Source organism: Ailuropoda melanoleuca, chromosome 10, assembly GCF_002007445.2.
Source record: "Ailuropoda melanoleuca isolate Jingjing chromosome 10, ASM200744v2, whole genome shotgun sequence".
In the NCBI taxonomy this organism is placed as follows: domain Eukaryota; kingdom Metazoa; phylum Chordata; class Mammalia; order Carnivora; family Ursidae; genus Ailuropoda; species Ailuropoda melanoleuca.
In genome coordinates, this window is record NC_048227.1 from 13,039,315 (window position 1) to 13,066,956 (window position 27,642).

The 27,642-nt window shown below is 51.7% G+C and overlaps 1 protein-coding gene across 1 annotated transcript in view; it reads left to right on the forward strand.

The window, feature by feature from the left end:
- Window positions 1-18,179, forward strand: part of AUTS2 (activator of transcription and developmental regulator AUTS2) — a 1,158,739-nt gene extending 1,140,560 nt beyond the window's left edge. Inside the window, 8 exon segments of the mRNA XM_034670021.1 lie at window positions 650-721; window positions 1,954-1,983; window positions 3,655-3,726; window positions 7,100-7,241; window positions 10,270-10,347; window positions 11,244-11,327; window positions 12,411-12,633; window positions 14,977-18,179. Of these exon segments, the coding sequence (XP_034525912.1) occupies window positions 650-721; window positions 1,954-1,983; window positions 3,655-3,726; window positions 7,100-7,241; window positions 10,270-10,347; window positions 11,244-11,327; window positions 12,411-12,633; window positions 14,977-16,222 (1,947 nt within the window). The 3' untranslated portion in view covers window positions 16,223-18,179.
- Window positions 18,180-27,642: the final 9,463 nt, after the last annotated feature.

A 27,642-nucleotide genomic window follows, 5' to 3' on the forward strand; every position in this document is an offset into this window, starting at 1 on the left:
GGTGGCGGCATCGGACAGGTGAAGCTGCATTGCCACAGAAATCATTTCATCATAGGTCTGTGTGGTCCCTAAATTAGGTCCTCTTGTCCCATTTCCACCACTGCTAATGAGTAATTACCGAGCGTAATTCCCTGTTATTGTCTGCCAGTTAAAATTTCGAGTTCGCTTAATGTCTGCAAAACACTTTCGGTCCTTCTGATGAGAAGCACGTGACACGGCACCTTGCGGCGACGTTCACTCGAGCATCTCTCAGAATGCTCGGTGATAAAGCAAAAACGCCGTGCCAGGGCCGTCCCTAACTCGGAAGGAGATGAGGATTTGGGGGCAGTGTTTTCGTGTGTTCTCTTATCTTTTTTTTTCAGTCTTTTCCTTTTCATGGCATTGAGATGTGGCATGGTCCCCCTCTCTGCTTTCTAATGCCTTTCCTAGGCAGGGCAAACTCTGGTCGGGGTCCTTTGAGAACATAGGGAACAGGACCTCTTGAAGGGCATGTGTGATCACTGGGGAAGACGCACCTGTCACCTCTTGTACTCCAGAGTGAAACAAACAACATCAATGTTTGACTTCTGTAATTTAGAACGAAAGAAAGATCTCGCTTTTCGGGTCATGTGTTATATGCCTTCTAAGCTGTGGTCTAATTAATTTGTAGACATCCAACCCTATCGATGTGGCTGCTCGACCCGGGACAGTCCCACACACTCTGCTCCAAAAGGACCCGAGGGTACGTAGAAAGTCAGGCTCCGTCGCCAGTAACACCAGGGGGTGTTTGTTTCCTAGGGACAGCCAGCCCGGGGCGCGCACCTCCTTCTGCCCCGCTGCTGTTTTAGCTGTCCCTTCTAGTTTGTGGAAGAAGATGCCAGTCATGCTGAGAAAACAAAAATCTCCCCTGCTCCACTGTGGCTAAATGACACAAGGGGAGTGGCTCACCATGGGAGAGAAGACAAATGTCCTGTGGTCCAAGCCCAGGAAGTGGACGCTCGTAGCTTGTGTAGCTTCTGTTTGACCAATCTTGTCTGTCGATGTCTCCTTAAATTTCTGTCACTCAGAAAAAGCTGTAAAATGTTTGGAAGGGAAAAGCACAAAGCGCTTTTCTTCCTGGAAGTCACAGGACCCTCTCCCTGCTCTCCTGGGGTCAGGAAGTCACTGCACCACACAGCACTCCTGGCCCTCTACTTTTAATGCGGGAAGCGTCCTCCTGTGATCTAAGTAAAATATCCCTTGTGCTTTGCCTCTGTCATCCGTTCGTAATGCCCACCTCTGCCGACTTCGGAAAAGAATTGGACCTTCTACGATAATAGATAGTCTTGTCTGCTAGATCGTTATTTACATTCGCCTTTGTCTAAATGTGGACAAATGATTCCTTCTGACAGTAACTGTCTTTTTCCCTGGGTAAGGGCAGTCAGAAATTGAGGACCTGAGTTAGGTAGAAGTTTAAAATGACTCAACTGTGTAGGTATTTTTCTGATGGTTAGTGAACGTCTAAAAAATATCTCATAACTGCTGACTCATGGGCAGTCATCAAATTAAGCGTGTTGGCAAAGACAGCCGAGTTCTCCCCGGGTCCCTCTCGGTGCCGAGCCTTACAGGTCTACGGTCTGGAGGCCGTTCTCCCCTAGAACCCGTGCGGTGTGCTTGGGAAGGGCTGCCGGAGGTGGTGGAGCTCCTGAGATGCGTAATGTGAGCAAACCATGTTACCAGAGGGCAAATTGCTATTGATTAAACTTGGTCGGGGGCTTGTCAGTGTGGATGTACCCAGGCTTGTGAAGTGGGGGAGGGGACACTTGGCACTTTTGATAGTGTGAAAATGGGTTAATTATTCTCTAAAAGGGCTTCATTTAAAAGTAAAATTCTAACATTTTAATTTCCCCTCCTAATGAAGCACTGCAAATTTGTTAATTAGAGCAATTGTTTGAGTGACAGGCATGTAACCAAGTTGTCATTTTCTCTTCACAGTTGACAGATCCTTTCAGACCTATGTTAAGGGTAAGAAAGCTTCTTCTAGAACTGTTTTGCAACCTCTGTGTGACTCCCTGCGGGTTAAAAATACAAATCCATTACAAGGAAACAGGCCATAGAAACGTTGGAACAAAATGTTGGGATGACAGTGGCTGGGTTTTTCAGGTAGTGTGGTTGAAAATGGCCGAAAGTGTGTTGCTTGGAGTGTTGGAGGAAGCCAGGCCATTGCGGGGAAGCAAACAGATAAAACATTCAACTGAGTCAGAGTCTCTCGTTGGCAGTGCTGCTAAAAGGCTTGACAAGTAGGGGGACATATGGCGGAGGACCGAGGCTACGGACAGAAATTAGGATTTCACCGAGTTCTCCTGTCTCTTCTGCACCTAGCAGAGACAGATGATTGATAGATAGATGATAGATAGATAGATGGATGGATGCAAAGTTATATACATCTCTATATATGGGTCTGTTTATCCTGGCTGTGGCTGCAGTAAGTGGTGTTGACCTTCACGGCCATCCGAGCTGTTCCTCTGGTGCAGAAGAGAGCTACTGTAGGCTTTAGTTTGCTAACGTCTTGAGTGGTCTGGAGAGTGGCCAAAAGGTGACCTCTGAGTACAAGGCTGACTTACTTGGTAGGGGGAGTGGCTGTGAATGATGGATGGTCTGTTGGAAGATGGATGGAGAGATGTCCTGCTGTCCTTAACCCACTCCTGGCGCATATAATCAGATAATTCAGTTTCTCAAAAGAGAATCAAAGGAGGACTGTGGCATCTCGTAGGTGATTTCCGATGACCCAGAATTTCATTACGAGAGAACTGACCCAGACTTGGACTGAAGTGTATGTTTCACAAACAGCTCCTTAACGTAGAAACCAGAAGCGTCCGCCCTCTGCCGATGTAGGACTGGGGCAGTGTCTCTTCTCCCGCGTCCTGTAGTTACCGAGCGCACGTTTGGAGCGAATGAGTAGGTTACACAGCAAGAATACAAACGGACTGGAACGAGGTGGGCCCCCCTCTCCGGGTGGTAAGACAGCTCACACAGTTACTCCTGTGCCCGGAGAGCAAGACGTGAACGGATCACGAGAGACACAGGTGGACCCAGAGCATAGGCAGGGATGAGTGCTCTCCTTTGTCCTTTTTCTGCCTGGGAACGAACGGCACCCACCAGCACGAATGGTCGTTGACTCTTAGCGAAGCACTTGTGGGAACTGGGCTCCAGGAAAAATGTGAATTTCTTTGTTCCGCTCTGGGGGTTAGGACAAAACAGCGTTGGGGGAAGGCTACACGGGTTCTTCTGTGGCCTCTCTTGTTTTGAGCCGATTCCCAGGCACTCACTAATTAGCTCTTCTGAACAGCCGATTTGCATCGTGGCATGGCCGCATTCGTTAAGTAGGGCTTCGCACTCTCCCAGGTCTGCCAGCTGGCACCAGAAAAGAAAGAAGAGACACAAAGTGGGGCTCGGGCTTTTGCCATCTTGTCCTTGGTAACTGGGGAAGTCCCCGTCAAGTAGGGTTTGGGACGCAGTGGCCGCCAGCTGGGGCTCCCGTGGGCCCAGGCTGACAGGGGCTGGGGGGCACTGAGCACTCTTGTTCCGTGTAAAAGTGCCTTTGCAGCCCAAAGCCGCTGAAAAGCTTTGCAGAAGTTGGAGATGATTTTCTCTGCAAGGTCTTCCTTCTGACCTCATTGCTCTTTCTCGTTCCAGAAACCAGGGAAGTGGTGTGCCATGCATGTTCACATCGCCTGGCAGATCTACCACCACCAACAGAAAGTCAAGGTCAGTCTCGTGTCCTTCTCCGGCGGGGGATGGGAAAGTGGGGGCAACGGGGGCCTGCGGGTGTGTGATCCCCTGACAGAGGAGACATTTAAACAGACCCCCTGACAGGAAGGATCCAGTCTCTCTTGGAAACACTATTGGGAAACCTTCCTATTAATTAGGGAAACCACCCGCAAAATGACAAAACAGAAATAAACTGGTAACTCCCTGATGTTTTATCTTTTTAGACGATTTTGTCAGATTTTGTCATCATATTGATCCAAAGAGCTTAAATATAGATTAAATCCTGGCGGGGGTGGGGGGAGGGTAAAAAAAGGTTTTGATAATCTAATTATAGCAACCAAGTATTTATATAGAAAACGCGTAATGTCTGGGAAGAGCTATATATGAAAGTTGTTGTTTCTGTAAGAATCGGTGTATTCTTTTCATTGTGTGATGTTGAAAAGCTGACCCTGTGTGATGTTTCTGAGCTCCTATCAGCAATGCGTATTAGGGAGAAATCCTTCTAGAGTAGTGTTATAGTGACCTTTCAATACGCCCGTTAGTCTTCTCGATGACCAGTGACAGAGGTCAGAGTTCCCTCAGTACCTGCTAGAACCACTCTGACCCATTACCTTATCTGTCCGCAGATTATTTTGCTTAGACTTCCATCTGTATTTTCATCATAAAGATGAATACGGTCTGGGCTTTACCAGGCGTTTGCGACACAACAGGGAATAGTCAAGGGCCTTCTGCAGATGACCAGAAGAGTCACCTTCTACTGGTTGACTTAGGGACCAAAGTAACTGACAAGTCCAGATTTTACCGTCTGGATATTTACCAAGAAAGAATGGGAGAAAACAACCAATCAAGTAATTCCAATAAGGGGTTCATCCATTTTTTTCCACAAACAAGCATTTAGGGCTAACAGCATTTGGGAGCCATTATGAGCTTAAGAAAAGAATCCGATAAATAAAGGAGAGCTGGTCATCATGGAAATGTTTTGTTTTTAATGATTACGTGATTTTTTTTAAAAAACCAACCTAGTTAGGGATGCCTGGGTGGCTCAGTCTGTGAAGTGTCTGCCTTCAGCTCAGGTCATAATCCCAGAGTCCTGGGATTGAGCCCCATGAACCCCATAGCGGGCTCTCCACTCAGCAGGGAGCCTGCTTCTCCCTCTCTTCCCTCCCCCCGACCCCCCCACTCATGGTTGCGTGCACACACACACGTGCCTGCTCTCTCTCTCAATTAAATAAATCTTAAAAAATAACAATAAATAAAAACCAGCCTCAGTAAATACAGTCACTAAGATATTTTGCTTTGGTGCCGAGTACCTGCTGCTTCTCCTAACATCCCGTCAGTGGGCTTTGCTCACTTTTACTTTACTGTTAGGCAAGGTTTAATTAGAAACCTCCTGGTTTAGCTTCGTTAGCAAGTGTGTGTGCTCGAAGGGCTAACTAGATTTTGATGCTTAAGTTCAATTCAGTTTTTGTTCTGGATGATGCGGTTGGCGGAACAGTAGGTAAGACACGTCCTCCTTGTAGCTCCTGTGCTTAAAAGCACCGAAGGATGTTGTGTGTGCCACTTTAGCAGCTTCCTTTCCGTGAAGGTGTCCCCGGTGACTACAAGTTTCATGATCGCAATTCAATTAGGAGGACCTCTCGCACACGAGATGGTTTCTCATCCTCCCTTCCCGGCAAACTCTTTGTAATCCCCAAGCTCCATTTTGCTTCATGGACCTAAGTTGTGGTTAATGGAACTGTGCTGTGTACCATGCAATATTAGCACTAAATAATTTGGCAACCAAATTAAAGGAGGCACTCAAACGATTTTTATAGATTGATGGTGAATTAGAAGCTTGGGTTTGGGGTTTGGCTATTACTTTATAGTGCAGCTTGGACGAGCGTGTTCCCTGTGGATTTGAGCAGTAATTACATTGTCCCCTTTCTCTGTGATGTTCATTTCCTCATTCTTTTAGTGCCCTTCCCCCAAGTATTTCTTGAGGGAGCCTACCACCTGCATATTACTTACTGTACCAGGCTCAGAGGGCACTCATCTGTCCTGGCCTCTGGTTGCTCAGCGTTCGTCGGTGAGCTTATCCGTGTGTGCATAAAAAAACCATGAGTGTGCCGTCTGTCTGCTTCCAAGGGGTATTGCTTCCAGCTTGGAGTGATCGGGCTGGTTTCGTTTGGAATGGGCGTGGTGAATGAGCGGAATGGCGGCCTTCCGCAAGGAGGGAGTGGCAGACTTCTCTGGGGTCTGATGCTCACACAGGCCAGCTCAGATGCCTCCTTGTTGACTTCCTTGTACAGAGTGGGACAGGGACATCTTTGGGGCAGTTTGAGAGAGTTTGAGGTGGCACGGGCCCCAACGGATGATAAGCATCAGGCAAGGCTCAGAGATTGGGTGAGTGAGTCAGAAACAGGCGAAGGGCCATGAAGGATGGGAGCCCAGTAGGTGGAGAGGTGTGGCCAAGGGAGGGGAGCTAGTCTGGGGAGGCGTGAGATTCGGAGAGAAGGTGGCTGAGAGTTATCATGGGACATCCACGTCCCAGAGGGCTACTGGCCTCGAGAATGATGCCAGGGTAGGGAAGGGAGGAAATTACAAGCTAGTCTCTACAGCCTTCGAGGCAGTAGCTTGAGGGGGGATTATATATAAATGGAGGGAAATAGGGCCATGGCTGCTGATGCCAAGTGCTTCAGAGCAAGAGAAGTTCTTGATGGCTCACTGGGCTGGGCCCATGATCTCTTCCTTGGGTAGTCGTGGGGCAGAGGCAGGGAAAGGACCCCATGCGCTACATGAAGATCGCTATTTGTTTCTGTTTGTTTTTGGCCTTCTGTTTTTTTTAAGATGTAACAATGATCATTTGAAAACTAGCTTGTCGGCATGCAAATGTATCTTCATCATTTCCGGTTACTGATGTACTGTGATCTGTTAGAGCACAGCAAAGAGTCATTAACAGTTAATTTACACAGATCATTCATGTGCAATTCCTAATAAAATGAGCTTTAAAATACTATCATTTAAAAACTTGCCAAAATGGGCCTTTACAGCAACTAGTAAACTACCTCGGGGGGGGGGGGGGTTTGAATAAGTAGGATATGGTTTTACTCCTCAAGCCATACAACCTCAGAGACCGCACGCAGGTACCGTCCAGGGGCAGGCACCGCTGGCCCCTCGTGGGTTGACCTGCTTTTCTGGCCTGTGAGGGCAAAATGGTGAGTGGGCCGCTCTTCTCACAGCACTTGCAAACTTGAACCTGACTCCAGCTCCGAGCCCCAGAGCGCCATTCACAGAGTTCTCCTCTCGCGGTCTCTGCCTCTTCGTTGATAGCTTCCTTTCCTGCCGTTCCTCTTGGGGTTTCATCTTTTCTTTCCCGCCCTTGCTGCTTTAGAAACAGATGCAGTCAGACCCACATAAGCTGGACTTCGGACTGAAACCCGAGTTCCTGAGCCGCCCCCCGGGCCCCAGCCTCTTTGGAGCCATCCACCACCCCCACGACCTGGCCCGGCCTTCAACTTTGTTCTCTGCCGCTGGTGAGTTCAGAGCGCCAGGGAAGAGCTGAGAAATCGAGTTCGCAGGTAGCTAAATAAATGATGTCTGTGCTCTGGGCTGCCGCTCGATCCCTCCCTTAAAAAAAAAAAAATGCAATTTATGCTAGCTAGCAAGGCAACATCAGTACATCTAGGGAGATGGACCCCTTTTCATTGATATGCCCTCTTTCATTAAAGAAGGAAAAAAGATTGTCTTTCTCTTTGGGGACTCATATTGCTTCTGCTCATTATTTGCTTCTGTATTAAGCCAGTATAACTCACAAGCATGTCAAATGCTATTGAAAAAGATCAGAAAGCTTACAAGGGCACATCGATAGGAAACGGTGCCAGGAATTGTATAAGGATGTGGTTGTCCCTACTTCTGGTGCCCACAGAGCACTCAGTCACTCTGCACCGTGGTGCTCGGTCATGCTGTTTTCCCGAGAGTCTGAGGATGAAGACAGCAGAATTAAGAGAGTTGCTGGTGGTATGGTCTGTGATGGGGAGGGTCAGTCCGTGGGTGGCTGGTTTTCTCTGCTACGAAACGGAGTGGTATTGCCTGGCTGGTCATACTGATGCAGAAAATTTGCAGGACAGGCAGGGTACAGACACCCAAGGGGTCTGTTCACTAACCTCCGAGGATACACATTCCCAGACGCCTCATAGATATGCCCGAGCAGGGGCGGTGGGAACGGGGGGGGGTCACCGTGTCACATAGCCACCCCTTTCCGCTCCAGGTACATACACACAAGGGGCAGTGGCCCTAAGGACTCCCAGGAAGCTTTGGTATCAGAGGTTCCCTGTCCGAAGCTCTCTGGCCGTGCCAAGCTGGTCCCGGGGACGAGCTTCAGAACTGCATAGCCACCGTGCTGAGTAGAGTCTATTCTTCTGGACATAAATATTCACAGGGCTCCCTGTTTCTGGTGCTTAGGGAACAAGTTTCACATCCTGCCTGCTGCCTTTCCCAGGTTTTTATCCAGGACTCGTTTTTGGTGGACCTAAGGCTCTTCCATTCAGAAGGGGGGAGACTCCCCCGTCGCGGGAAATCGTCATGATAATGGGCCTTGTTGCCACAGCAAGTGAATCACCCCTGGGGGTGGATGGAATTTGCGACGGTCTCAGGTGTTTCTCTGTCAGATCTGTCTAGGGACATATCTGAAAGCTTTGTTACCATGGCACCTAGGCTCTGAGACGGAGCTTTGTGAAGAGCAATTTCTGTAGAGAAATAGAGAGATTTCTCCCCGGCTTCCGTTTGAGCCAAGCGGCTGAATTGGCTGCTTTTGCCTCAATAATTCTGGAACTGCAAGGCGCCCCTGGGGGCCTGGGGCTGAGGGAAGCGCCGATCTTCACCGGAGCATTAATTAGCTTGTAGTACACAGACAGTGTGCGGCCGGAGTCTCAGTCAGCTGGCAACACTCTCAACACCTAATGGACACGCTGGGCTGTGATCTCTTGGTAGAGATGGAGTATCCTTTCTGCACCGCCTGGGCGAAGCCAAAGCCACCGTCCGAGGCCCAGAGGATCGCGCCTCGGGCGCCTTCCAATTCTGGGAGCCCGCGGCTGTGACAGACCCCCCGTGTTCTGTGGCTTCCTCCACACCCGAGGCCCCACCAAGGCCTTGGGGTGCAGGGAACAGCGATCGGAACAAAATTGAGGTCGCAAGGTATCGGGAGGGACCACAGTCCTCCATTTAATCCGCTTTCCCGAGGGAATCTGTACTTGTTTATAGGGGCTTCAGCAACATGCAAGAGACTGGAGTAGTTATAAGTCCGTTCATTGAGGCCCCGCCTCCATTCCTGAAGGTCATCTTTTTCAGTATAAGCAATATTGGATTTTGCCCCCAAATGGTAATTTGGTGCAACTTCGAACCGGTGTGAATAATTCACACACACGTGTTCAGTTCAGCTACTTTCCAGCTTCCTGTGGGGAATTCATGCCTGACACAAGCTCAAGGGGCTCCTTCAACGGAGCCTGGCCAGTCTGGTCTCCAGAGCCGAGCCTGCTGCCCAACAGTGTGTCTGCCCCGCTCCCGGCTGCAGCATAACGAGCCGGTCGGATGCCCTCAGCTCTTGCAAATACCATCCTGCTTCCCAGGCACGCACCCTGTCTCTCTCCTCTCCCTCTCTCCTTTCCCACCTTCCTCCGGGACAAGGACAGTGTGGCTCCTTGTTGTGTGAGGCAGAATCTGAAACAGTGGAGGAGATGTGGACGATGGGAAAACCAAAGGAAAGAAGACCACTGAACTGGCGCGGAGGGCCCCAGCGGGCAGATAGAGGCCGACAGCAGATTGGTCGGTGTCCACAGGCATAAAGGGGTTTTTCCTGGCACCGAAGCTGGAGAGCTGCTTGGAGGACTTCATCGCCCATAACCTGACGCAGCACACGGTCACGGGTCTCGTAGGGCCGGGCCTTCCGCACGGGCCCGTGACAACCAACACACTTCTCCGGGAAGGGGCTCCGTAGGGCCCAGAGCCGGGCCGCCCGGACATGCCGCTGCGTGACGGCCGCTCCTGAGCCAAGGATGATAAAATGTAGTTTCCAGATCAGTGTTTCTCAAAGTGAAAGACTTGCCCCCCAACGTGTTCTGTGAAGAAAGTATCCTGTGGCCAAATGTTCCCCTTCCGGAGAATGAGTGAGCCCAGGAACGTACTAGAGGCTCCAGGAAGCCCCTCAGTGAAGAACCTTGCTTACCACTTTGTGCCTTGGCGTTTGAGCCTCTAACTTACTTGGTTATAGAATCGCCTCCCCTTGCGATATTTCTCCATGCTTCTATACTGTGTGTCCATGTCTTGTCAAAGGAATAACTGCTTTTGGGTGGTGGCCAGCCCAGCTTGGAAGAAGGGCAAGCCTTCTTTTCTCCCTACCCTGAAACATGCCGTCTCCCGCTGTGTTGCCCGGGTGGACTTTAGCCACTTCCTTATTTTAACATATTCACTCCCATCTTCTCATGGGGCCCTTAGGCAGCTAGGAGCCAGCTGTGTGCAGGAGCTGGCTTTCTGGGAGAACTGATTCTGTCATATTTGACTTTCTAGGTGCTGCACACCCAACCGGGACCCCTTTTGGGCCACCACCCCATCACAGCAACTTCCTCAACCCCGCCGCTCACCTGGGTGAGTTGCCATCGGTGATGGGAAATGACATGTGTGTCTCAGAAAAACCTCGGTTTGCCGCGGGCCCGCCGTGCTTCTGGGCATGTTGGCCTTCGTCCTAGACACCTCAGTGACTACTTAGGGCGATGATGGCGTTTGTGGAGAAGTTGGAACGCCTGCCATCCGTCTTCAGGATTTCGCAGTTCTTATACCGCAGTCTTAAAGTAGTGGATACGTGCTCAGTCGTGTTCCCGTCTGAGGTGACAGATGGCGCGGTGGGAAGGAGCCACTGCTGCCCACTGGGGCAAGGTGGTGAACTCCCACCACCCGTCCCAGGGCGCATTGGGGAGGTGGAAGGAAAGAAAAGATGATGTTAGAGGAGACGTTACGTGCTATTTCATAATCCCCTCACGTTTCACTGTGAATCCGTCTTTTCCTAGCAAGGGTACACGCTTGATTTGTGTCCTCTATTTATTGGATATTTTCTGCGAGTGTACAAGCAGGTGTAGGCAACGGTTCACATGACAACGGGGTGTCTGCACAGATGCCCCTTCACAATGTCATCACTGGGAGACTTAGCTTACGATGTCCTCTGATTGGTTCTCATAGAGCCTCCAGAGTACTTTCCTCTCTCATAGGGAGGACAGGGCAGGAGGGCCTCTTAGGACACTGTGACTTGAGCGACGCTCTCTACCCAGCACAAGAGGAGTGGGGCAAAATGCACCGTTCTGGAAAAAACAGCTCCTGTGAATAGTTTGCTAATCGCACAGTGAAACCTTCTGCACAGTCAGGGACAGATTGGGCCTGAGTGTAGAGAGGATGGGGGTCCCATATCGCCTTCCCACTCCTGGGAAGCTCTCACGCTCCTCACTCAGCCCAGTCCTGCAACCGTTTCCTTCTTCCCGATCTCTTTGCAGAGCCTTTTAACCGTCCGTCGACGTTCACTGGCCTCGCAGCGGTTGGTGGCAATGCCTTCGGGGGACTTGGAAATCCTTCAGTTAGTGAGTACCTCTAACTTTTTAAACATCTGCCTCGGACTGTGTATCTCCTCTGATCTGTCTATGGCTCAAGACCTTTCTAGCTAAAAGGAGACTATCCTCGTGGGACACAGATTAGGTTATATCGGGAAAAGAAGGCCTTGGCAGGGAAGCCGGGGGGGGGGTGCTTTGACGTGGAAGGCAAGGGAAGCCCGCTGTTGCTGTGTGTCACTGAGCGTCAGGAGAGGTGATGTCAGTGACTGAACTCCAGAAAGTCGCGTAGGCTCAGTCTCAACCATACTCCATCCCTACCCCCCAGGACTTTAGCTACAGCTCCCAGTGGAAGGGAGCCCGCTGTTGCATTCACCTCACCTTTGGCATTCATGGCACTGAGAAAACTCAACCCAAAATAGCAGGGAAATGGTACCAGGCTGAGGCCGGCCCAGAGTGGACAACACCTCGTACTCGCCATAATCTGGGAGGATCGTGTCATTTTCTACTAAAAAGTACCTCGAGTGGGGAGAGAGGTCTAACACCTGCCCGTTTCTGAGTCACTGAATACTCAACCCATTTTCTTTCATGCCGTCCATAGACCATGGTCTCCAGGCGGCTCCGTCCCGCGCAGAGACCTTACCTGTCTGCTTAGGTCCAGGCCCCCTCCAGGCTTGATGACACCTGTTTCCGCCTGCTAACGCTGTGGGAAGAGTGGCGGTCCCGTTAGCGGGGTTGTGGGTCGAGGATAAGCTTGAACGTGCCTCTTCAGTGAGCCTTGTTCATCCGAGTCACCCCGCGAGATACCCCCTTCTGCATGCTGGGGACTTCTGCATGCACCAGACGTGTTCGATTAGATGCTCTTGACACCTGTTNGAACCCCCCCCCCCCCGCCCCGTCGCCTTTGGTTAAAGCACAAAAGCTGTGAGCTACCTCTCGAGTGTAGGACAAGCGCTCCTCTAATGAATCTGTTAATCTCCTTTCCTTTTCCAGCTCCCCATAATATGTATTCATTTTAACTCTGAGCGCTGTTAAAAGTTTTTTGGTAAGTACCTTCATTACGGCAGATTATATAATTTCTCTTAAACCTTTTTGTTCTCCACTTCACCATTTCAGCACCCAACTCCATGTTCGGCCACAAGGATGGCCCCAGTGTGCAGAACTTTAGCAACCCTCACGAACCCTGGAACCGGCTACACCGAACGCCTCCGTCGTTCCCGACCCCTCCGCCCTGGCTGAAGCCAGGGGAGCTGGAGCGTAGCGCGTCCGCTGCAGCTCATGACAGAGATAGAGATATAGATAAACGAGACTCATCTGTTAGTAAAGATGACAAAGAAAGGTACGGAAAGAACCCGTTCTCGAGTCCCACTGGGGGAGCCCGCCGTGCGCCCAGGACGGCCGTCCCCCCGCCCCGTCCCAGCCTCGTGCTCCGGCTGGCCCTGTGGCCTCCGCTCCGCGCTGGGCCGGGCCGGCCCCGCAGTCCCCGAGCGGACCCCCTCGGCCCGTAGTGCCCCGCCAGCACTGTAGGCTACGACCGCAGCGCGGCCAGAACGTCCCGACTCAGACCCAGAACCCATAGAAGCTCCGAAGTCCCCGCGAGCGACAGTGTGTCCGGACAGAAATCTTTCTGTCTGAGACCGCGAGCTGGAGCTCTGGGCCGAACACACACAGCATGAATCAGTACCATATTTGCTTTCAAGTTCGTGCAGTCCATTAAATCATCTGTAGGTTTTTTTTTTCCTCTGTCTCTCTCCCTCTCTCTTTCTTTTTGTTTGCTTCTAGAAAATTCACGTTTGCATTGTCTCATCATATTTTTCTCAGATTTTGTTCAAACTCCAATCCTGGGCTCACAGAGGATGGATAAAATTTGGCAAACCTAGGTGCGGAAGCACATCGGCAAGCGTTTCTCATGCGGGTTCTGTTTCGCCAGTGGGTTAATTAATTCGACTAACCGTTTTTTTAGCTCTGTACTTGGTAACCCATGCCTATAAAAGGAATTGCCTAAAAGAGGAAAATGTCTTAGAGTGTTTTCGCCAAAGAATGTCCTAGGCATTCTTAAGCGAGCGTCCCTTTCTGTTTTCTTTCTGTAGGCGATTTTCCTTTTGAACAAACTGCTAAGCAGGGGAAAGGCAAGATATGTTTGACAGAAAATCCCTAATAACACTCTCCTTTGGGTACTTAGGTTTCAAATATGATCCCAGTCTTCCATTCCTCTTTCTGTGTATGGGGCGTCTGTGTGCACGCGCATGCACGCTAGAGATTTAAAAGAATTCCACTTCGCAGACTCTAAATGTGTCAGATTAGTATGTATTCCTTGTAGGTCATCATTCTGATTGCTCTCTTATAAAAGAGAAAGACACATTTTTCCTTCCAGACAGTATGTTAAAACTCTCTTAGCCAGTGGGAGGACCATTACGGCGTGTCATCACGTGAGGCGGGCCTAGCCTGGGCCGGGAGCTCTCTTTGGGCGCTCCGTCCATGACGAGAAGACAGTGTGGCCACAGACCTTTTCACATCTTTCTTGATGGAGTCAAAATGGCCTTTGGATTCCAGTCCGGGAGCTTAATAAGACCCACTCTTTTTTATTCTTACCTTTTGAAGATGCCCCTCTTCTTAGCCTTGCGTGTTGGCTGGAAACCAGATCCGCAGGGTCACCCTCCTTGATTCTCTCGCCTTGTGAGCTGCCGAGCCAANGATTTTATTTTATTTATTTGACAGAGATAGAGACAGCCAGCGAGAGAGGGAACACAAGCAGGGGGAGTGGGAGAGGAAGAAGCAGGCTCATAGCGGAGGAGCCTGACGTGGGGCTCGATCCCATAACGCCGGGATCACGCCCTGAGCCGAAGGCAGACGCTTAACCACTGTGCCACCCAGGCACCCCCGCGCTCGGGATCTTCTGCCCCAGACGCTTCAGCCCCCATCCCACACAGGTCCTTAAGTTTCTTCTTCCACATTTCCATTCCCGGATGCTCTTAAAATTGTTCTCCATTTGTCCCCTGCGGCCTGGGGACCCCCCTTTTCCTCTGGCTTTCCTCCGTCTTCTCCTCAGATTATGCACTGTTCGCAGCCCACGAGCCCCGAACGTGCGGAGCCCGAACCTCAGAGCCCCCTCATGTGCTGCGTCCTGGAGGAGGCCCTGAATCTGCGTCCTTTACCCTGAGACGGGTCACTCGTCCTGGTGTCAGGAGATTGAAGCTGCCGGCACGTTCACACGAGACCCTTCCTCCCTCTGGCTCGGTATCGCAGAGCTGGAAGGAGGTCGTTTTCGCGTTCGGGCTGCTCGAGCCCGCTTAGCTCTTAACGCTGTGATCCCAGGACTGCAGACAGGCGGGCCGTGTTGTCGCGTCACCGTTACTGACCACGTTGGTCCACGTCCACTTGCTGAAAGCTCTCCGTCTGTGGTCTTGCTGGAGGCAGGCGAATCTCACATACAGAGAGAATTCTTTCCCCCTGAGGCCCTCCCACCCCCCTCATCCCTAGCACTTCACCCCCACAAAGCTTCCTCTAAAATCGAGGTGAGTAGGATGAGGTGGCTGGATCTGCAGGGCACATCCGGCGGCCTCGGTGACCACGGGAAGCAGACCCGAGCCTGTCCTTCTCACACCACCATTTCATCGGCAGCCCTGCGCCAGGCCGGCCGGCCCGTTTCATTTGCTTCTCTGTTTCCCTCTCTCTTCCTCAGGGAAAGCGTTGAGAAAAGACACTCCAGCCACCCTTCACCAGCACCTATCCTCCCGGTGAGCACGCTGGGACATAACCGTAGCTCCACTGAACAGATCAGGGGTCATTTGAACACTGAGGCTCGCGAGAAAGACAAATCCAAAGAGAGGGAGAGAGAGCACTCGGAATCCCGCAAGGACCTGACCGCCGACGAGCACAAGGCGAAGGAAGGCCACCTGCCCGAGAAGGACGGCCACGGCCACGAGGGGCGAGCCGTGGGCGAAGAGGCCAAGCAGCTGGCCCGGGTGCCGTCGCCCTACGTGCGGACCCCCGTCGTGGAGAGCGCCAGGCCCAACAGCACCTCGAGCCGCGAGGCCGAGCCGCGCAAGAGCGAGCCGGCCTACGAGAACCCCAAGAAGAGCTCGGAGGTCAAGGTGAAAGAGGAGCGCAAAGAAGACCACGACCTGCCTCCGGAGGCCCCGCAGACCCACCGGTCTTCCGAGGCACCTCCTCCAAACTCCTCGTCCGGTGTGCACCCGGGGCCCCTGGCGTCGATGCCCATGACGGTGGGGGTGACGGGCATTCACCCCATGAACAGCATCAGCAGCCTGGACAGGACTCGCATGATGACCCCTTTCATGGGCATCAGTCCCATCCCGGGTGGAGAGCGCTTCCCGTACCCTTCTTTCCACTGGGACCCCATACGGGACCCCCTGAGGGATCCCTACCGAGAACTTGACATTCACCGGAGGGACCCGCTGGGCAGGGACTTCCTGCTGAGGAACGACCCTCTGCACCGTCTCTCGACGCCCCGGCTGTACGAAGCCGATCGCTCCTTCAGGGACAGGGAGCCTCACGACTACAGCCACCACCACCACCACCACCACCCCCTGTCCGTGGACCCTCGGCGGGAGCACGAGCGCGGGGCGCACCTGGACGAACGGGAGCGTCTGCACATGCTCAGAGAGGATTACGAGCACACGCGGCTGCACTCGGTGCACCCCGCCTCCCTGGACGGACACCTGCCTCACCCCAGCCTCATCACCCCGGGGCTCCCCAGCATGCACTACCCCCGGATCAGCCCCACGGCGGGCCACCAGAACGGACTGCTCAACAAGACCCCTCCGACGGCAGCTCTGAGCGCGCCCCCGCCGCTCATCTCCACGCTGGGGGGCCGCCCCGTGTCCCCCCGCAGGACTACTCCTCTGTCGGCAGAGATGAGGGAGAGGCCGCCTTCCCACACTCTGAAGGACATCGAAGCTCGGTAAGGAGAGCGGGACACGAGAGAGGAAGGAGCCGCTCTACGCCGACAGGACGGCAGACCTGAGAGAGGGAGGGGGAGAGCGAGCGAGCGAGCGGACTGCTACCAGGGACAGGGGGCGCGCGCCCCCACCTCCTCCCCTTGTAAAAAATGTATAGACTCAGTGCAGATTTTGAAATGTTTTTGTATATTATATGTTGAAATTTTTCAGACCTTTTAGCCAAGTCCTATGTCCTCATGTCCCCAACTCTTTTGGTTTCGCATATAAAACTTTTTTTGATTTGAACCAAAACAGCGAAGATGACAAGACACAGCGACGCGGTGATGACGGGGCGGGGAGTGGGGGGAGCAGCAGCGCGCGCGGCCCGGCGTGCCGAGCTCCTTCGGATGGGAAGGGAAGGCCGTGTACATAGTTGTGTAAAACACATGGCTTCGTGAGCTAATGGTTCATATATGCAAAGGGTAAGTTGAAAGCTTTACTTTGTACAAATGTAAATAGATAAAGAGTAAGTAACATAATACATTAATACTTCTTAAAATGTGCTATTTGCAGACTTAATATCAGCGAGCGCGGTCGGCTTTGGCCGCGTTCCCATATATTGTTATAGACAGCTAAACCCTTCAACTATGCAATGAATGTTAGGGCTTCTCTCAAAAGCCCTCCTGACTCAAAGGAGCCTTTTCAAATCCATTTACAACATACTTAAGGTCATATTTTCCCTGAACAAGCACTTACGTGCTATGACTCTGTTTTCCTTGCTTGTTTTTTCAAACAGAGAAACCTTTTATTTTGCAAATCGGACCCCAGGCTGAAAACTTGGCTTTCGAAGTCGTTGCTTGCGGGGGGGCCGCGGCGGGGGTTGGGGGGGGACCGAGGGCAGGGCAGCCAGTGCCAGGGGAGGATGGGAGTGGTCAGATGCCAAAATCAGGGGACACAGACAGGCCGCCAGCATCGCGTCACCATCAGTCACGTGATTTTACACACACCTCCTGTGGGAGCCATGCGTTTTTTTTCGTGTGTCCTATTTCCTATCTGTACACACCTCCTCGTTTGGAAATGAGATGCGATCACACCCAAACAAATCCTGAAAGAAAGCTTCGCGTTTTCTCAGATGATGGATATGTTTTTCACCGTGTTCAGTAACCGGTGGGTTGAAGGTGCACGTTTGCCGATGTGACTCGCTGTGTTCCCGTTGGTAATAGAGTCTGGGAAGAGCCACACCAGGTCCATCTGGCCCCGCGCACTGGGGGGTCACGGGGTGAACGGTGGCAGAGACAAAGTCTTGCGTGTGCGTGTGGTTTTAAGTTCACATCAACCTTCGTGTGTCCTCATAATACTTTTATAACACATTAAGCCTCTTGTCTACATACTTGGAGAGAATATGACTTTACTAGCAGAGAAGTACAATATATCTTGTCTACTGGACTGTAAAATATATGTATGAAATAAAATTAGTTCCATTGGGTCTCCTAGTATATCAAAGTGCTATCTGATGTTGTTATCCTGTTTTTGCAAAAAAGAAAAAAAAAGTTAACTACAGACCATTGTTTCTAATAAGCAGAGAGATCTATTTTAGTAGTAAACTGAAGGTTTAGTTGTGAGCCTCAGATTTTGTGAACTCCAGATGTTGTGCAGTGGTTTTTTTGTTTTGTTTTGGGTTTTTTTGGGTTTTTTTTTTTTTTTTTTGGTTTTTGTTTTTGTTTTCGTTTTTTTAAAGACAACAACTTAAAAAGAAAAAAAATCCGAGGGATATGAACACTGGAACTGTAGTGGTAGTTTTCAGTATTGTAAAGAGATTGTTCTATACAGACCTTCTTGCTGTTTATCCTGTATGTAATAAAGTCCTTTCTAGACCCTATGTGAAAAGACACGTGAAAACCGACTGACTCTTCAGCATGTTCTCGTCGGTGAAGCCTTCTTGTGTAATGTAAACTGTGCCATGTTATTAAAAAATGTGAACCAAGCCTCCAGCTGCTTGTGTGTGTGGGATGGCCATCCTTACCGTAGGGAAGAAGCCATACTTGCAAGACCGGGCTCGTGGAAAGAAACGCCTCGAACCCAGCCCGAGCGAGGACGCAAGGCTGACCTGCGGGGCCGGGCGCCCCCCCTGACGCAGTTAGCCACCCGCCGGTTCGTTTCTGTAAACCTTTGCACGCTGACCCATCAGTTGTGATCAGTTGTGGATCTGATGTTCTTCTCTTTTTCTTTTCTTTTCTTTTCTTTTTTTTTTTTTTTCAAATTTCTGGGATGGTCTAAGCAAGATACTGTTGAGTCATGGGAAGGGACTTGTGGATCTTGCAGGTGATGTGTTCCGGGGGGGCCCCGGGCCGGCCTCAGAGCTCTTCATACCCTTCATCCACGCTGATGACAGAGCTCATTTCGGGCCTTTGACAACGGTCTTTGCTCGCTCGTTGCTTGGCGTTTCCATCTGTGGACTCGGTCAGTTGTATGTTACTTCAGACCCTCCTGGCATTTTCTTCCTGTCTCTACTTTTCTGTGTCTCGTTGAATGACCTGACCTCTCCCTCCTCGGTTTGCGCACGCTTCCCACCCCCCCACCTCGTCCTCCGAGATCTGTTTTGTCTTCTCAAGATGTAAAAAACTGTTCATTTTTTCTTGTGTCGACCTCATGAAATTGCTGTTTGGATGAGACTTGTTTGGATTGGTCTTTGTTCTCTTTCCGGGAAGGCACGGAAGCGGCCCAGGTTAGCGGGATGCGGGCAGCTGCTGGCTGGGGCTTAGACGCAAAAGTGACCAGCGACACAGGCTCGTCGTTGGTGGCCGGGGAGCTCCGTGGACTCCCCTACGGGGGCGGGGGGGGGACGTTCAGGAAGAGGTGGGGGTCATGGGAAGATCGTGCTGGTCGAGGAACCAGGCCCAGAAAGCCGATGGTGGGCAGAGCAATAGCACCCCACTTCCCTCGGCTCTGCTGTCCCGTTAACACCCGCCTCCCAGCCCGGAGAACAGAACTCGAAGAGTGGATTGGAAAACACGACACACACTGTTTTCCCAAATCGTGCCATTCTCAGGACCCTGCAGACGCTCAACGCTCTGGGGTGTCTTGACGTGCCGAGCCCGGCAGACCTCACTGCCTCGCACCCACGGTCGCCGTGCACGGCCCTCTGCAGTGTCAGGACACAGAAGAGTCAGACCCTCAAATCAGTCATGGTATAGAATCCCTGGGGCTCTCTTCACCTCCACCTTTGCATATTTTCCAATTATGTTCTGCATCCCGGCATTGATGGGGACTAGCACCAATTTGATTTCCTGCTAACCTATAGACGCTCTAATTATCTCCACCGCCTTTGACTGACAGTGATCTTGTTACCCTTCTAATGCTACATGACAAGTAAAGTAGCGAATATAATGATGGCAATAATTACCATTTTGGATGGGTATTCGCAACCGCGTTCCCTGTTTATCCTCCTGCCTCAATCAAGGTGGAGGAGAGGAAATCAGACGTGACTGTTGATGTTACGTACGTTTGTAGCATAAGCCGTGTGGAATGGTATTTGGCTCTCTGGTTGGGGGACGGGGAGCTCGAGACCTTGGGGTCGTGGATCCATGCCGAAGACCCCACTAGGCCTCCACAACATTGAATCAGTCGGCCCAAGGAAAACAGGGCAATTAAAGCGATGTGGGCTCTCGCATGTTCTCTTTTTAAACTTCCCATCATACCGTCCTATAAAGTTCGGAGCGATTTCTTGGACGTTGGGAAGTTCTCTCAGTAGAATAAGGCTGTTTGTCGGGTAGGAAATTGCATCCTCAAGACAGTCCCACACTGTGACCTGCTGGCCGGCCTAACTTTGGCCCTCGGGCAAGTTCAAAGCAAGTTTGTAGCATCTCACTTCCCAGCTGCTCGAAGCTTCTGATAAGGAGCTTGGACCAGGAGTCGGGGGGCCCTGCGGCGGCCCCTGGGCCTTTCATTCGCCGTGACCCCAAATCACAGCCTCTCTGGAACCATCTCTGAACGTATAAAATGAGACCTTCTGAACATAGCAAGGCCTAAAGACACACAGGTTGTGAGCCCAGCATCTGCCGGCTGGGCTCGGGTTGTGGGGAGTGCGGGCCCAGAGCCAGTGGAAGGTATAAACTGGACAGAGAATGGCCCACACAAAAGAGAAAGTCACTTTATTTATTTTCTTACAAACTCTGTCCCAATTACAGTATCCTAGAAATTCTAGCTACGGATTGGCAGCCGTAGTTGGTGGGACCACGGGGAGTGGGTTGGCGGCTCAAGGATTCCTAACTGAGCCCCAGTGTTTCTCGCCTGGCCGGGGGAGGGGAGCTAGGGCAGGGTCACTGGGGTCTTGACCTATTCTCCTACCCAAAGCGCTCACTGACTCTCCGATGGACACACGCTGCAGTTGAGCCTCTGAACCAGCATTTGGAGATGGCATGGCCCAGAAGAGCACAGGACCAGAAGACTTCAGAGCCTGCGGTCACGTCCTAGGCGGGGACGGGCTGGGCCGACAGGCCTCCGTTACCTCCGCTGTCACTTGAACGTGTCGGCTGATGACACTGACTGCTCTTCAAGCTCTGTTTGGATTCTGTGTTTATGTTGGGTCTCAGGTTCCTTTTTAAACCTTCATTTGCCTCCTCACACCCTGTACCCCACTCCCGGTGCATCTTGGCAACTTCTCTGTTGGTCGACAGAATCTCTCCCCTCTCCCCAAAAGGCCCTGGGGTCAGAATCTGAGCCACCTCCAGGAAGCCTCCCCCGAGTGCCTCATTTCACACTGACCCCCCTCCTTCTGGAGGCTTCCCCTCAGCCCTTCCTGTCCTGGGGGACTTACGGCCTCATCTTCTTGACTGTCCCCCGGGGCAGGGCCTGAACGGTGTGTGTCCAGGTAAGGGCCTGTGCTCGATGCCCCGGGCTGGCGGGGGGCCATTCGGCTGGTCCAGCGAACCCCGTGACCACACAGCCCTGGCCCGACACACGTTTCCCACGTACGTCACGATGCGGGACGTATGTGGGAAACCACAAACCTGAAGCAAGTTTGATTGAATACCCTTGTAAGGTGCGAAGAGGTCCCTTTTTTTTAATTCCATTCTCTTCTAATTCATTTTTTTTTTTAAGTGGCTACAACCCACTCCCTCATCCTGCACCTTTGGGAATCATGGGTCTCCATTCCTAGTTTGGAAATAGGATCGTGGAAGGACTGACTCCTCCAGATTTTAAAGGACGCTAAGACTCTGGGCTGAGGAGCAAAGCCGGGCTCCCTTGTCCCACAGCTGCTCCCTCTTCACGCTGCTGCTGGCTCTGTTCACGTGGGTCCCAGGTTCCAGAGCCATCCCAGACGTCAGAGTGGAGCCCAGACTTCCCACCTGGCCCTCGCTGTCCTGCCCCTCTCATGCCTTCCCCCGGCCACTCCTACAGCTCTGTGTCTTTGTTCCCTCTACTGTCTCTTCCTCTGCTTACAAGGAGGTTCACTTCAAAGGCCTTCACCTCCAGGAAGCCCCCCCGACTGCCCTGTGTCCCCCATCATAGTCAATCGCCTAGACTAGTGTTTCACAAAGTGTGGTCCCCAGGCCAGCAGCAGGTGGGAACTTGTGAGAAATACAAAATCAGCCTCCTCCCTCCAACCTCCTGAATCTGACACTCCGAGGCCCGGGAATATGTGTTTTAACCAACCCTCCGGGTGGTTCTGATGCATAATCAAGTTTGAGACCCAACTGGATCAGACCATGGGAAAGGTCAAGGGAAAGGTCTAGCCAAAAGCTGCCAAAAGAACCATCCATCGGGTAACAGAAAATGATCCCGGAAGAGAAACTGTGTTCTCTCTGACTTTCCAGCCTGGTCCGTGATCCTGCTGGCTCACAGGGAGGTCGTAACTTGCTTAAGCCAAAAAGGCACTTTCGGTTTCCTGATTCCTCCCTTGGTGTGTTGTGGCTAATTCATGTGTCCTTAACAGTATGAAGGAAGCAGGGAGGCTTGCCTCCCCTTAGCAGTGACGACAGAAGCACTGTTCTAAGTGCTTTTCACATGGATTATCTCCCTGAATGTTTTCAAAGGTCTTACAAGGTATAACCTGACTGGACAGGTGAGAAAGTGAGGCCCAGAGAGATGAAGGAATTTGCCCGCAAACCGGTGCGTCACCTACAGCCAAATCCCAGCAGTCGCCCTCGAGAGCCCACACCGTAGCCATGGCCCTGGTTACCGCCAAGAACAGGTGCACCGAGTTAATGAACCACATAAACAATGATGGCAGGGACATCGTTGACCCCTTAACACTTCCTTGTAATTAGCCCCATAGAGATTCCAGGGGCTGCACACAGGCTGCCTGAAATAAAAGGGAGGGAGAAAGGGAGGAGAGAGAGAGAGGAAGGGAGGGAGGGCAGAAGAGAGGAAGGAGAGAAGGAAGGGAGGAAAGAAGGGAGGGAGAAAGGGAGGAAAGGAAGGGAGGGGGAAAGGAAGGAAGGAAGAAAGGGAGGGAAGGAGAGAGAAGGGAGGGAGGAACAAACGAGGATTGCACATGGTTCAATGATGAGAATATGCCATGAACCAAGGAATACAATCGATTAACTCAAGTCTGTCTGTACATCTAAGGTTGATTTAAAAAAAAAAAAATAGTGGCTCGTGTGGTCCAAATTGACTTGTTCGATTTGACCCAGAATGATTCTAGAATACAGAAATGTTATGTAGGCAAACCAGAAGTCCTGACCCCACAGAGCCCTCGTCCCCGAGGGGCCACATGCCCTGAGCTGTCTGCAGCCCCCTCCGCACAGGTTCCTTGCACGTGAGGCCACAGCAAGGAGCAGCGTGTGACGGTGGATACGTGCAAATGGTTAATAAATACGGAAGTTCTTGAAAACAAAGTGTTCTCATATCTAATTATTCAAACAGAACCCAAGCTCCGGCGATGTAGTGACAGCATGTGACAGTCATAAATGAGCATCCCTCTGTAACTTAGCATTTTCACCCATTCTGACGGAGCCTCACCCCGGTGGGTCTGAGGATGCCACCTGCTGTCCTTCCCACACCCCCAAAAGCTCCTGCCTCAGTCCGAGTGTGGGGACTAGATGAACAGTGGACAGACTTGGAGGGAGTCCTGTTGATTAGGGAGAGACAGCCAGGGGACAAGTTAACCGGGACCATCACGGGCAGGAGTAGATTGAACAGGGACGAGGTTCGGTTGGGGAGCATTTTCAAGGGCCTTGTGGAGTTAATGAAGCAAAGCCCCCCATTTCAGCCAGGCTGTGCTGCAGCCCACACTCCTAGGCTCCCCCAAACCCCCTTCACCGTTGGGAGGCCTGTATAACATGGCCTCTCTTCCCGAGAATCCCCAGTCGGTGGGAGAGGCGTCACTGTCCTCTTCCTGCCATCCTGCTAAGGGCCAAACCGTGGGACTTCACCAGCAAAATGTCCAGGGTCTCCCTCAGGTCCAACAGGCAATGTCGATGTGGCCAGGGTAGAACTTTATTTGCAGACGGTCAGGAAGAAAGGAAATGCCGAGATAAAAACAGGAAAGTGTGAGAGATCACATGAAGGAGACTGAAAGCCAGATCCTGAAAGGTCTTGGGGGGCCCAGGACTAGGGGTCTCACGTGCTGAGACCTAAGGCTCTGTCCTGCGAGCAGTTGGGCACTATCGAACTTTCTGTAGGTGAAGTGTCGGGGAGAGTAAACTGGCGCCAGTGAGGGCCAGGCCCTGACGGTTCCACACGCCTCAGCCCACCGGCCTCCTGCTTCCGCTGCAGTCCCCACGTAGACATCCGGGAACCCGAGGCAGAGCAGCAGGCTCTGAACCCTGTGGCCTCCATCCACCTTTCTGGAGGCCCAGTGGAGGCTCCCACCGGGGCTTCAGGTCACCTCTGTCCATCCGTGGCCCTTCTGCAGGCGTCCATCCCCCAGGGGCGCTCAAGCCTTTATCCCCTCTCTTGGCCTCCTTGCCTCCACCCGCAGGGATCACGAGACAGCCCCGCCCCCACTCAGAGCCCCAGGACCCCCTCTGCCCTGGACCTGGGCAGGGATCTCCTCTGCCTCTGGGTGGGGCCTCCGGGGCTCAGGATCCCTTCACTCAGCCCCATGCCCATCCGCCCATCCTCCCCGGGTCCTCCGGTCATGTTAGCACAAACCCTTCTCCATCTGCTCTTCTCTGGGCCTTCCCTTCTCCCTCCTGCTCACCAGGAGAAGCAGGGCTCCCCTGCGGCTCTGTAAAAGGCGGTGTTTTCCCTCCCCCATCTTTGTCATTCTGGCCTGCCCAGCAAGGTCACCCTGCTCTGACCACCGCTCCCTGCCCTTCCCCCGAGCCCCCAACGCCTGAGGGCAGAGCTCTGCTCACCGCTCGCCACGGGGTCCCCGCAGGCTTCCTGCCTACCATCCTCCTGGCCAACACGCTTCCGTTAGAGTCCTCACCCGTGGTCTCACCCCGGGCTGCGGGGTCATCGTTCCCCCTGGCTCATGTCAGACAGCGCCCCTCTGACCCTCATGCTGGCAGTCAGGCCCTGGACAGCCCCCAATCCCCCAGGCCTGTGCTGCCACCCTGGCCTGCCACGCCCTGGGCCCTCGTTCCACGCTGCCCTCCGTCCCGCACGCTTGCTCCCCTAGCTCTGTGGAACCGCACGACACACGGGCCAACCCAGCCCTGGTGCAACACGGTTCCAGCCCCCAACAAAGCCAGGCCGCAGTCAGCAGCGTGAGGTGGGCCTCGTGCTCCTGGAAGTCCTGTTTCTCCCACTTTCCCGGGCGACCGTCATGCCCAGGGGGTCGGGGTTGACCGACTGGCATTCTGCAAGGGGAGTCGGCGTCCCACGAAGTCCCAGCAACCAGCTGGGCCCAGCGCTCAAAAGCCTCGGTCCTGGAAACTACAAGATACGGACCCCAGCCTGCCTCTCTCCCAGGGAAGGACCGAGACCCTCTCCCCAAACCAGGAGAGCTCCCTGGAGCCGCGGTCCTGTCATGGCCTCTTGCTGTTGGATCCTGGCCCCTTTCGACTCCACAGAAGGTGTTGAAAAGCCCCACGGCCCAAGGTCAGGGCCTCCGTCCTGGAGCCTGACCTTGACGATATCATTGCTGGACTCAGGCAAGAGAGGCCCTTTCCCTGATCTCACACACACACACACACACACACACACACACACACATTTATCTCTGTCACCTGGGAGCTGGCTGCACCTGGTATCCTGGGACAGCTCCTTCCCTGCCCCCCCAGCCTCTCAGGACACACCCCACAGGCCCCAGGGACCCGCGTCTCCACACCCCTTGTTGTGTGACCTCAGGACAACGCCTGTAGCTTCTGAGCCCCATAACGGTTGCGGTTGTGCTGTTACCTGCATTGAAGACAGAGAAGGGGGAGGAACTGGGTGGTGGGCACACTTGGAGAAAAGAAAAAAGCTGTTTAATTAACATGTCAAACTCTCCCTCTCAAGATGGAGTGGATACAATAGAGTCTTGGATGTGCAGTTTTTTTTTCCCGGAGCTGGGCTCCCCACATCTCCCTTGCCTTGAGGTTCTATTTCCCGGTTCTGGATACACTCACGAATGAGTGAGGTCCCCACAACTTGGTGCAGTGGCAACAGAGGAACATCCTGCAATAATCCAGTTATTATTACTCTTTTTAAAAATATTTATTTGAGAGAGAGAGATGGAGAGAGTATGGGGCAGGGTAGGGACAGAGGGAGAGGAAGAGAGAGATTTCAAGCTGACTCCACGCTGAGCGTTGACCCCTACACAGGGCTCGATCCCACCGCCCTGAGACCCTGACCTGAGCCGAAATCAAGGGTCAGACGCTCAACTGACGGAGCCGCCCAGGTGCCCCTCATTGTGGTTTTGATTCGCATTCCCCTGATGATGAGCGATGTTGAGCACCCTTTCATGTGTCTGTTGGCCGTCTGTGCGTCTCTTTTGGAGAAATACCTGTTCATGTCTTCTGCCCATTTTTTAATTGGATTATTTGTTTTTTGGGACGTTGAGTTGTATCAGTTCTCTATATATATTTTGGATACTAACCCTTCATCAGATATGTCATTTGCAAACATCTGCATTTAGTAAGCTGCCTGTGAGTTTTGTTGAATATTTCCTTCACTGTGCAGAAACTTTTATTTTGATGAAGTCCCAATAGCCTATTTTTGCTCTTGTTTCCCTTGCCTCAGGAGACATAACTAGAAAAGAGTTGCTAGAGCCAATGTCAGAGAAATTACTGCCCGTGCTCTCTCCAAGGATTTTTATGGTTTCAGGTCTCACATTTAGGTCTTCAATCCGTTTCAAGTTTATTTTTGTCGGTGGTATAAGAAAGTGGTCCAGTTCCATTCTTCTGCATGTGGCTGTCCAGTTTTCTCAACACCATTCGTTGAAAATACTGTCTTTTTCCCATTGGATATTCATTTCTCCTTTGTCAGAGATTAATTGGCTGTATAGTTGTGGATTTATTTCTGGGTTTTCTATTCTGTTTCATCAATCCATGTGTCTGTTTTTATGCCAGTACTATATTGTTTTGATTACTACAGCTTTCTAATATAACTTGAAGTCTGGATTTGTGATGCCTGAAGTTTTGTTTTTCTTTCTTTCTTTTTTTTTTTAAAGATTTTATTTATTTATTTGACACAGAGAGACAGCCAGCGAGAGAGGGAACACAAGCAGGGGGAGTGGGAGAGGAAGAAGCAGGCTCCCATGGGAAGAGCCTGACGTGGGGCTCCACCCCAGGACCCCAGGATCACGCCCTGAGCCCAAGGCAGACACTTAGGACTGAGCCACCCAGGCGCCCCTGTTTTGCTTTCTCAAGATCGCTTTGGCTATTTGAGGTCTTTTGTGGTTCCATACAAATTGTAGGGCTGTTTGTTCTAGTTCTGCGAAAAATGTTCTCAGCATTTTCATAGGGATTGCACTGAGTCTGTAGGTTGCTTTTGGTAGACTAGATGTTTTAACAATATTTTTTCTTCCAACCCATAAGCATGGCATGTCTTTCCACATCTTTGCATCGTCTTGAATTTCTTTCATCAGTGCTTGTTTTCAGAGTACAGGTCTCTCACCTCTTTGGTTAAGTTTATTCCTACCTTATTACTATTATTTATTTTGGTGCAATTGTAAATGGGACTGTTTTTTCTTAATTTCACTTCCTGCTGCTTCATTCTTAGTATGTAGGATACAAACGATTTCTGTTCATCGATTTTGGATCCTGCAACTTTACTAAATTCTTTATCAATTCTTGTAACATTTGGTGGAATCTTTTGGGTTTTCTCTATGTAGTGTCATGTCATCCACAAATAGTGAGAGTTTTACTTCTTCCTTACCAATTTGGATGCCTTTTATTTCTTTACGTTGTCTAATCGCTGTGGCTGGGACATCCAGTACCGTGTTGAATAGAAGTGGTGAGAGTGGCCATTCTTGTCTTGTCCCTGACCTTAGGAGAAAGGCTGTCAGGTTTTCACCATTGAGTATGATGTTTTCTGTTGGCTTTTCATATAAGGCCTTTATTATCTTGAGGTAT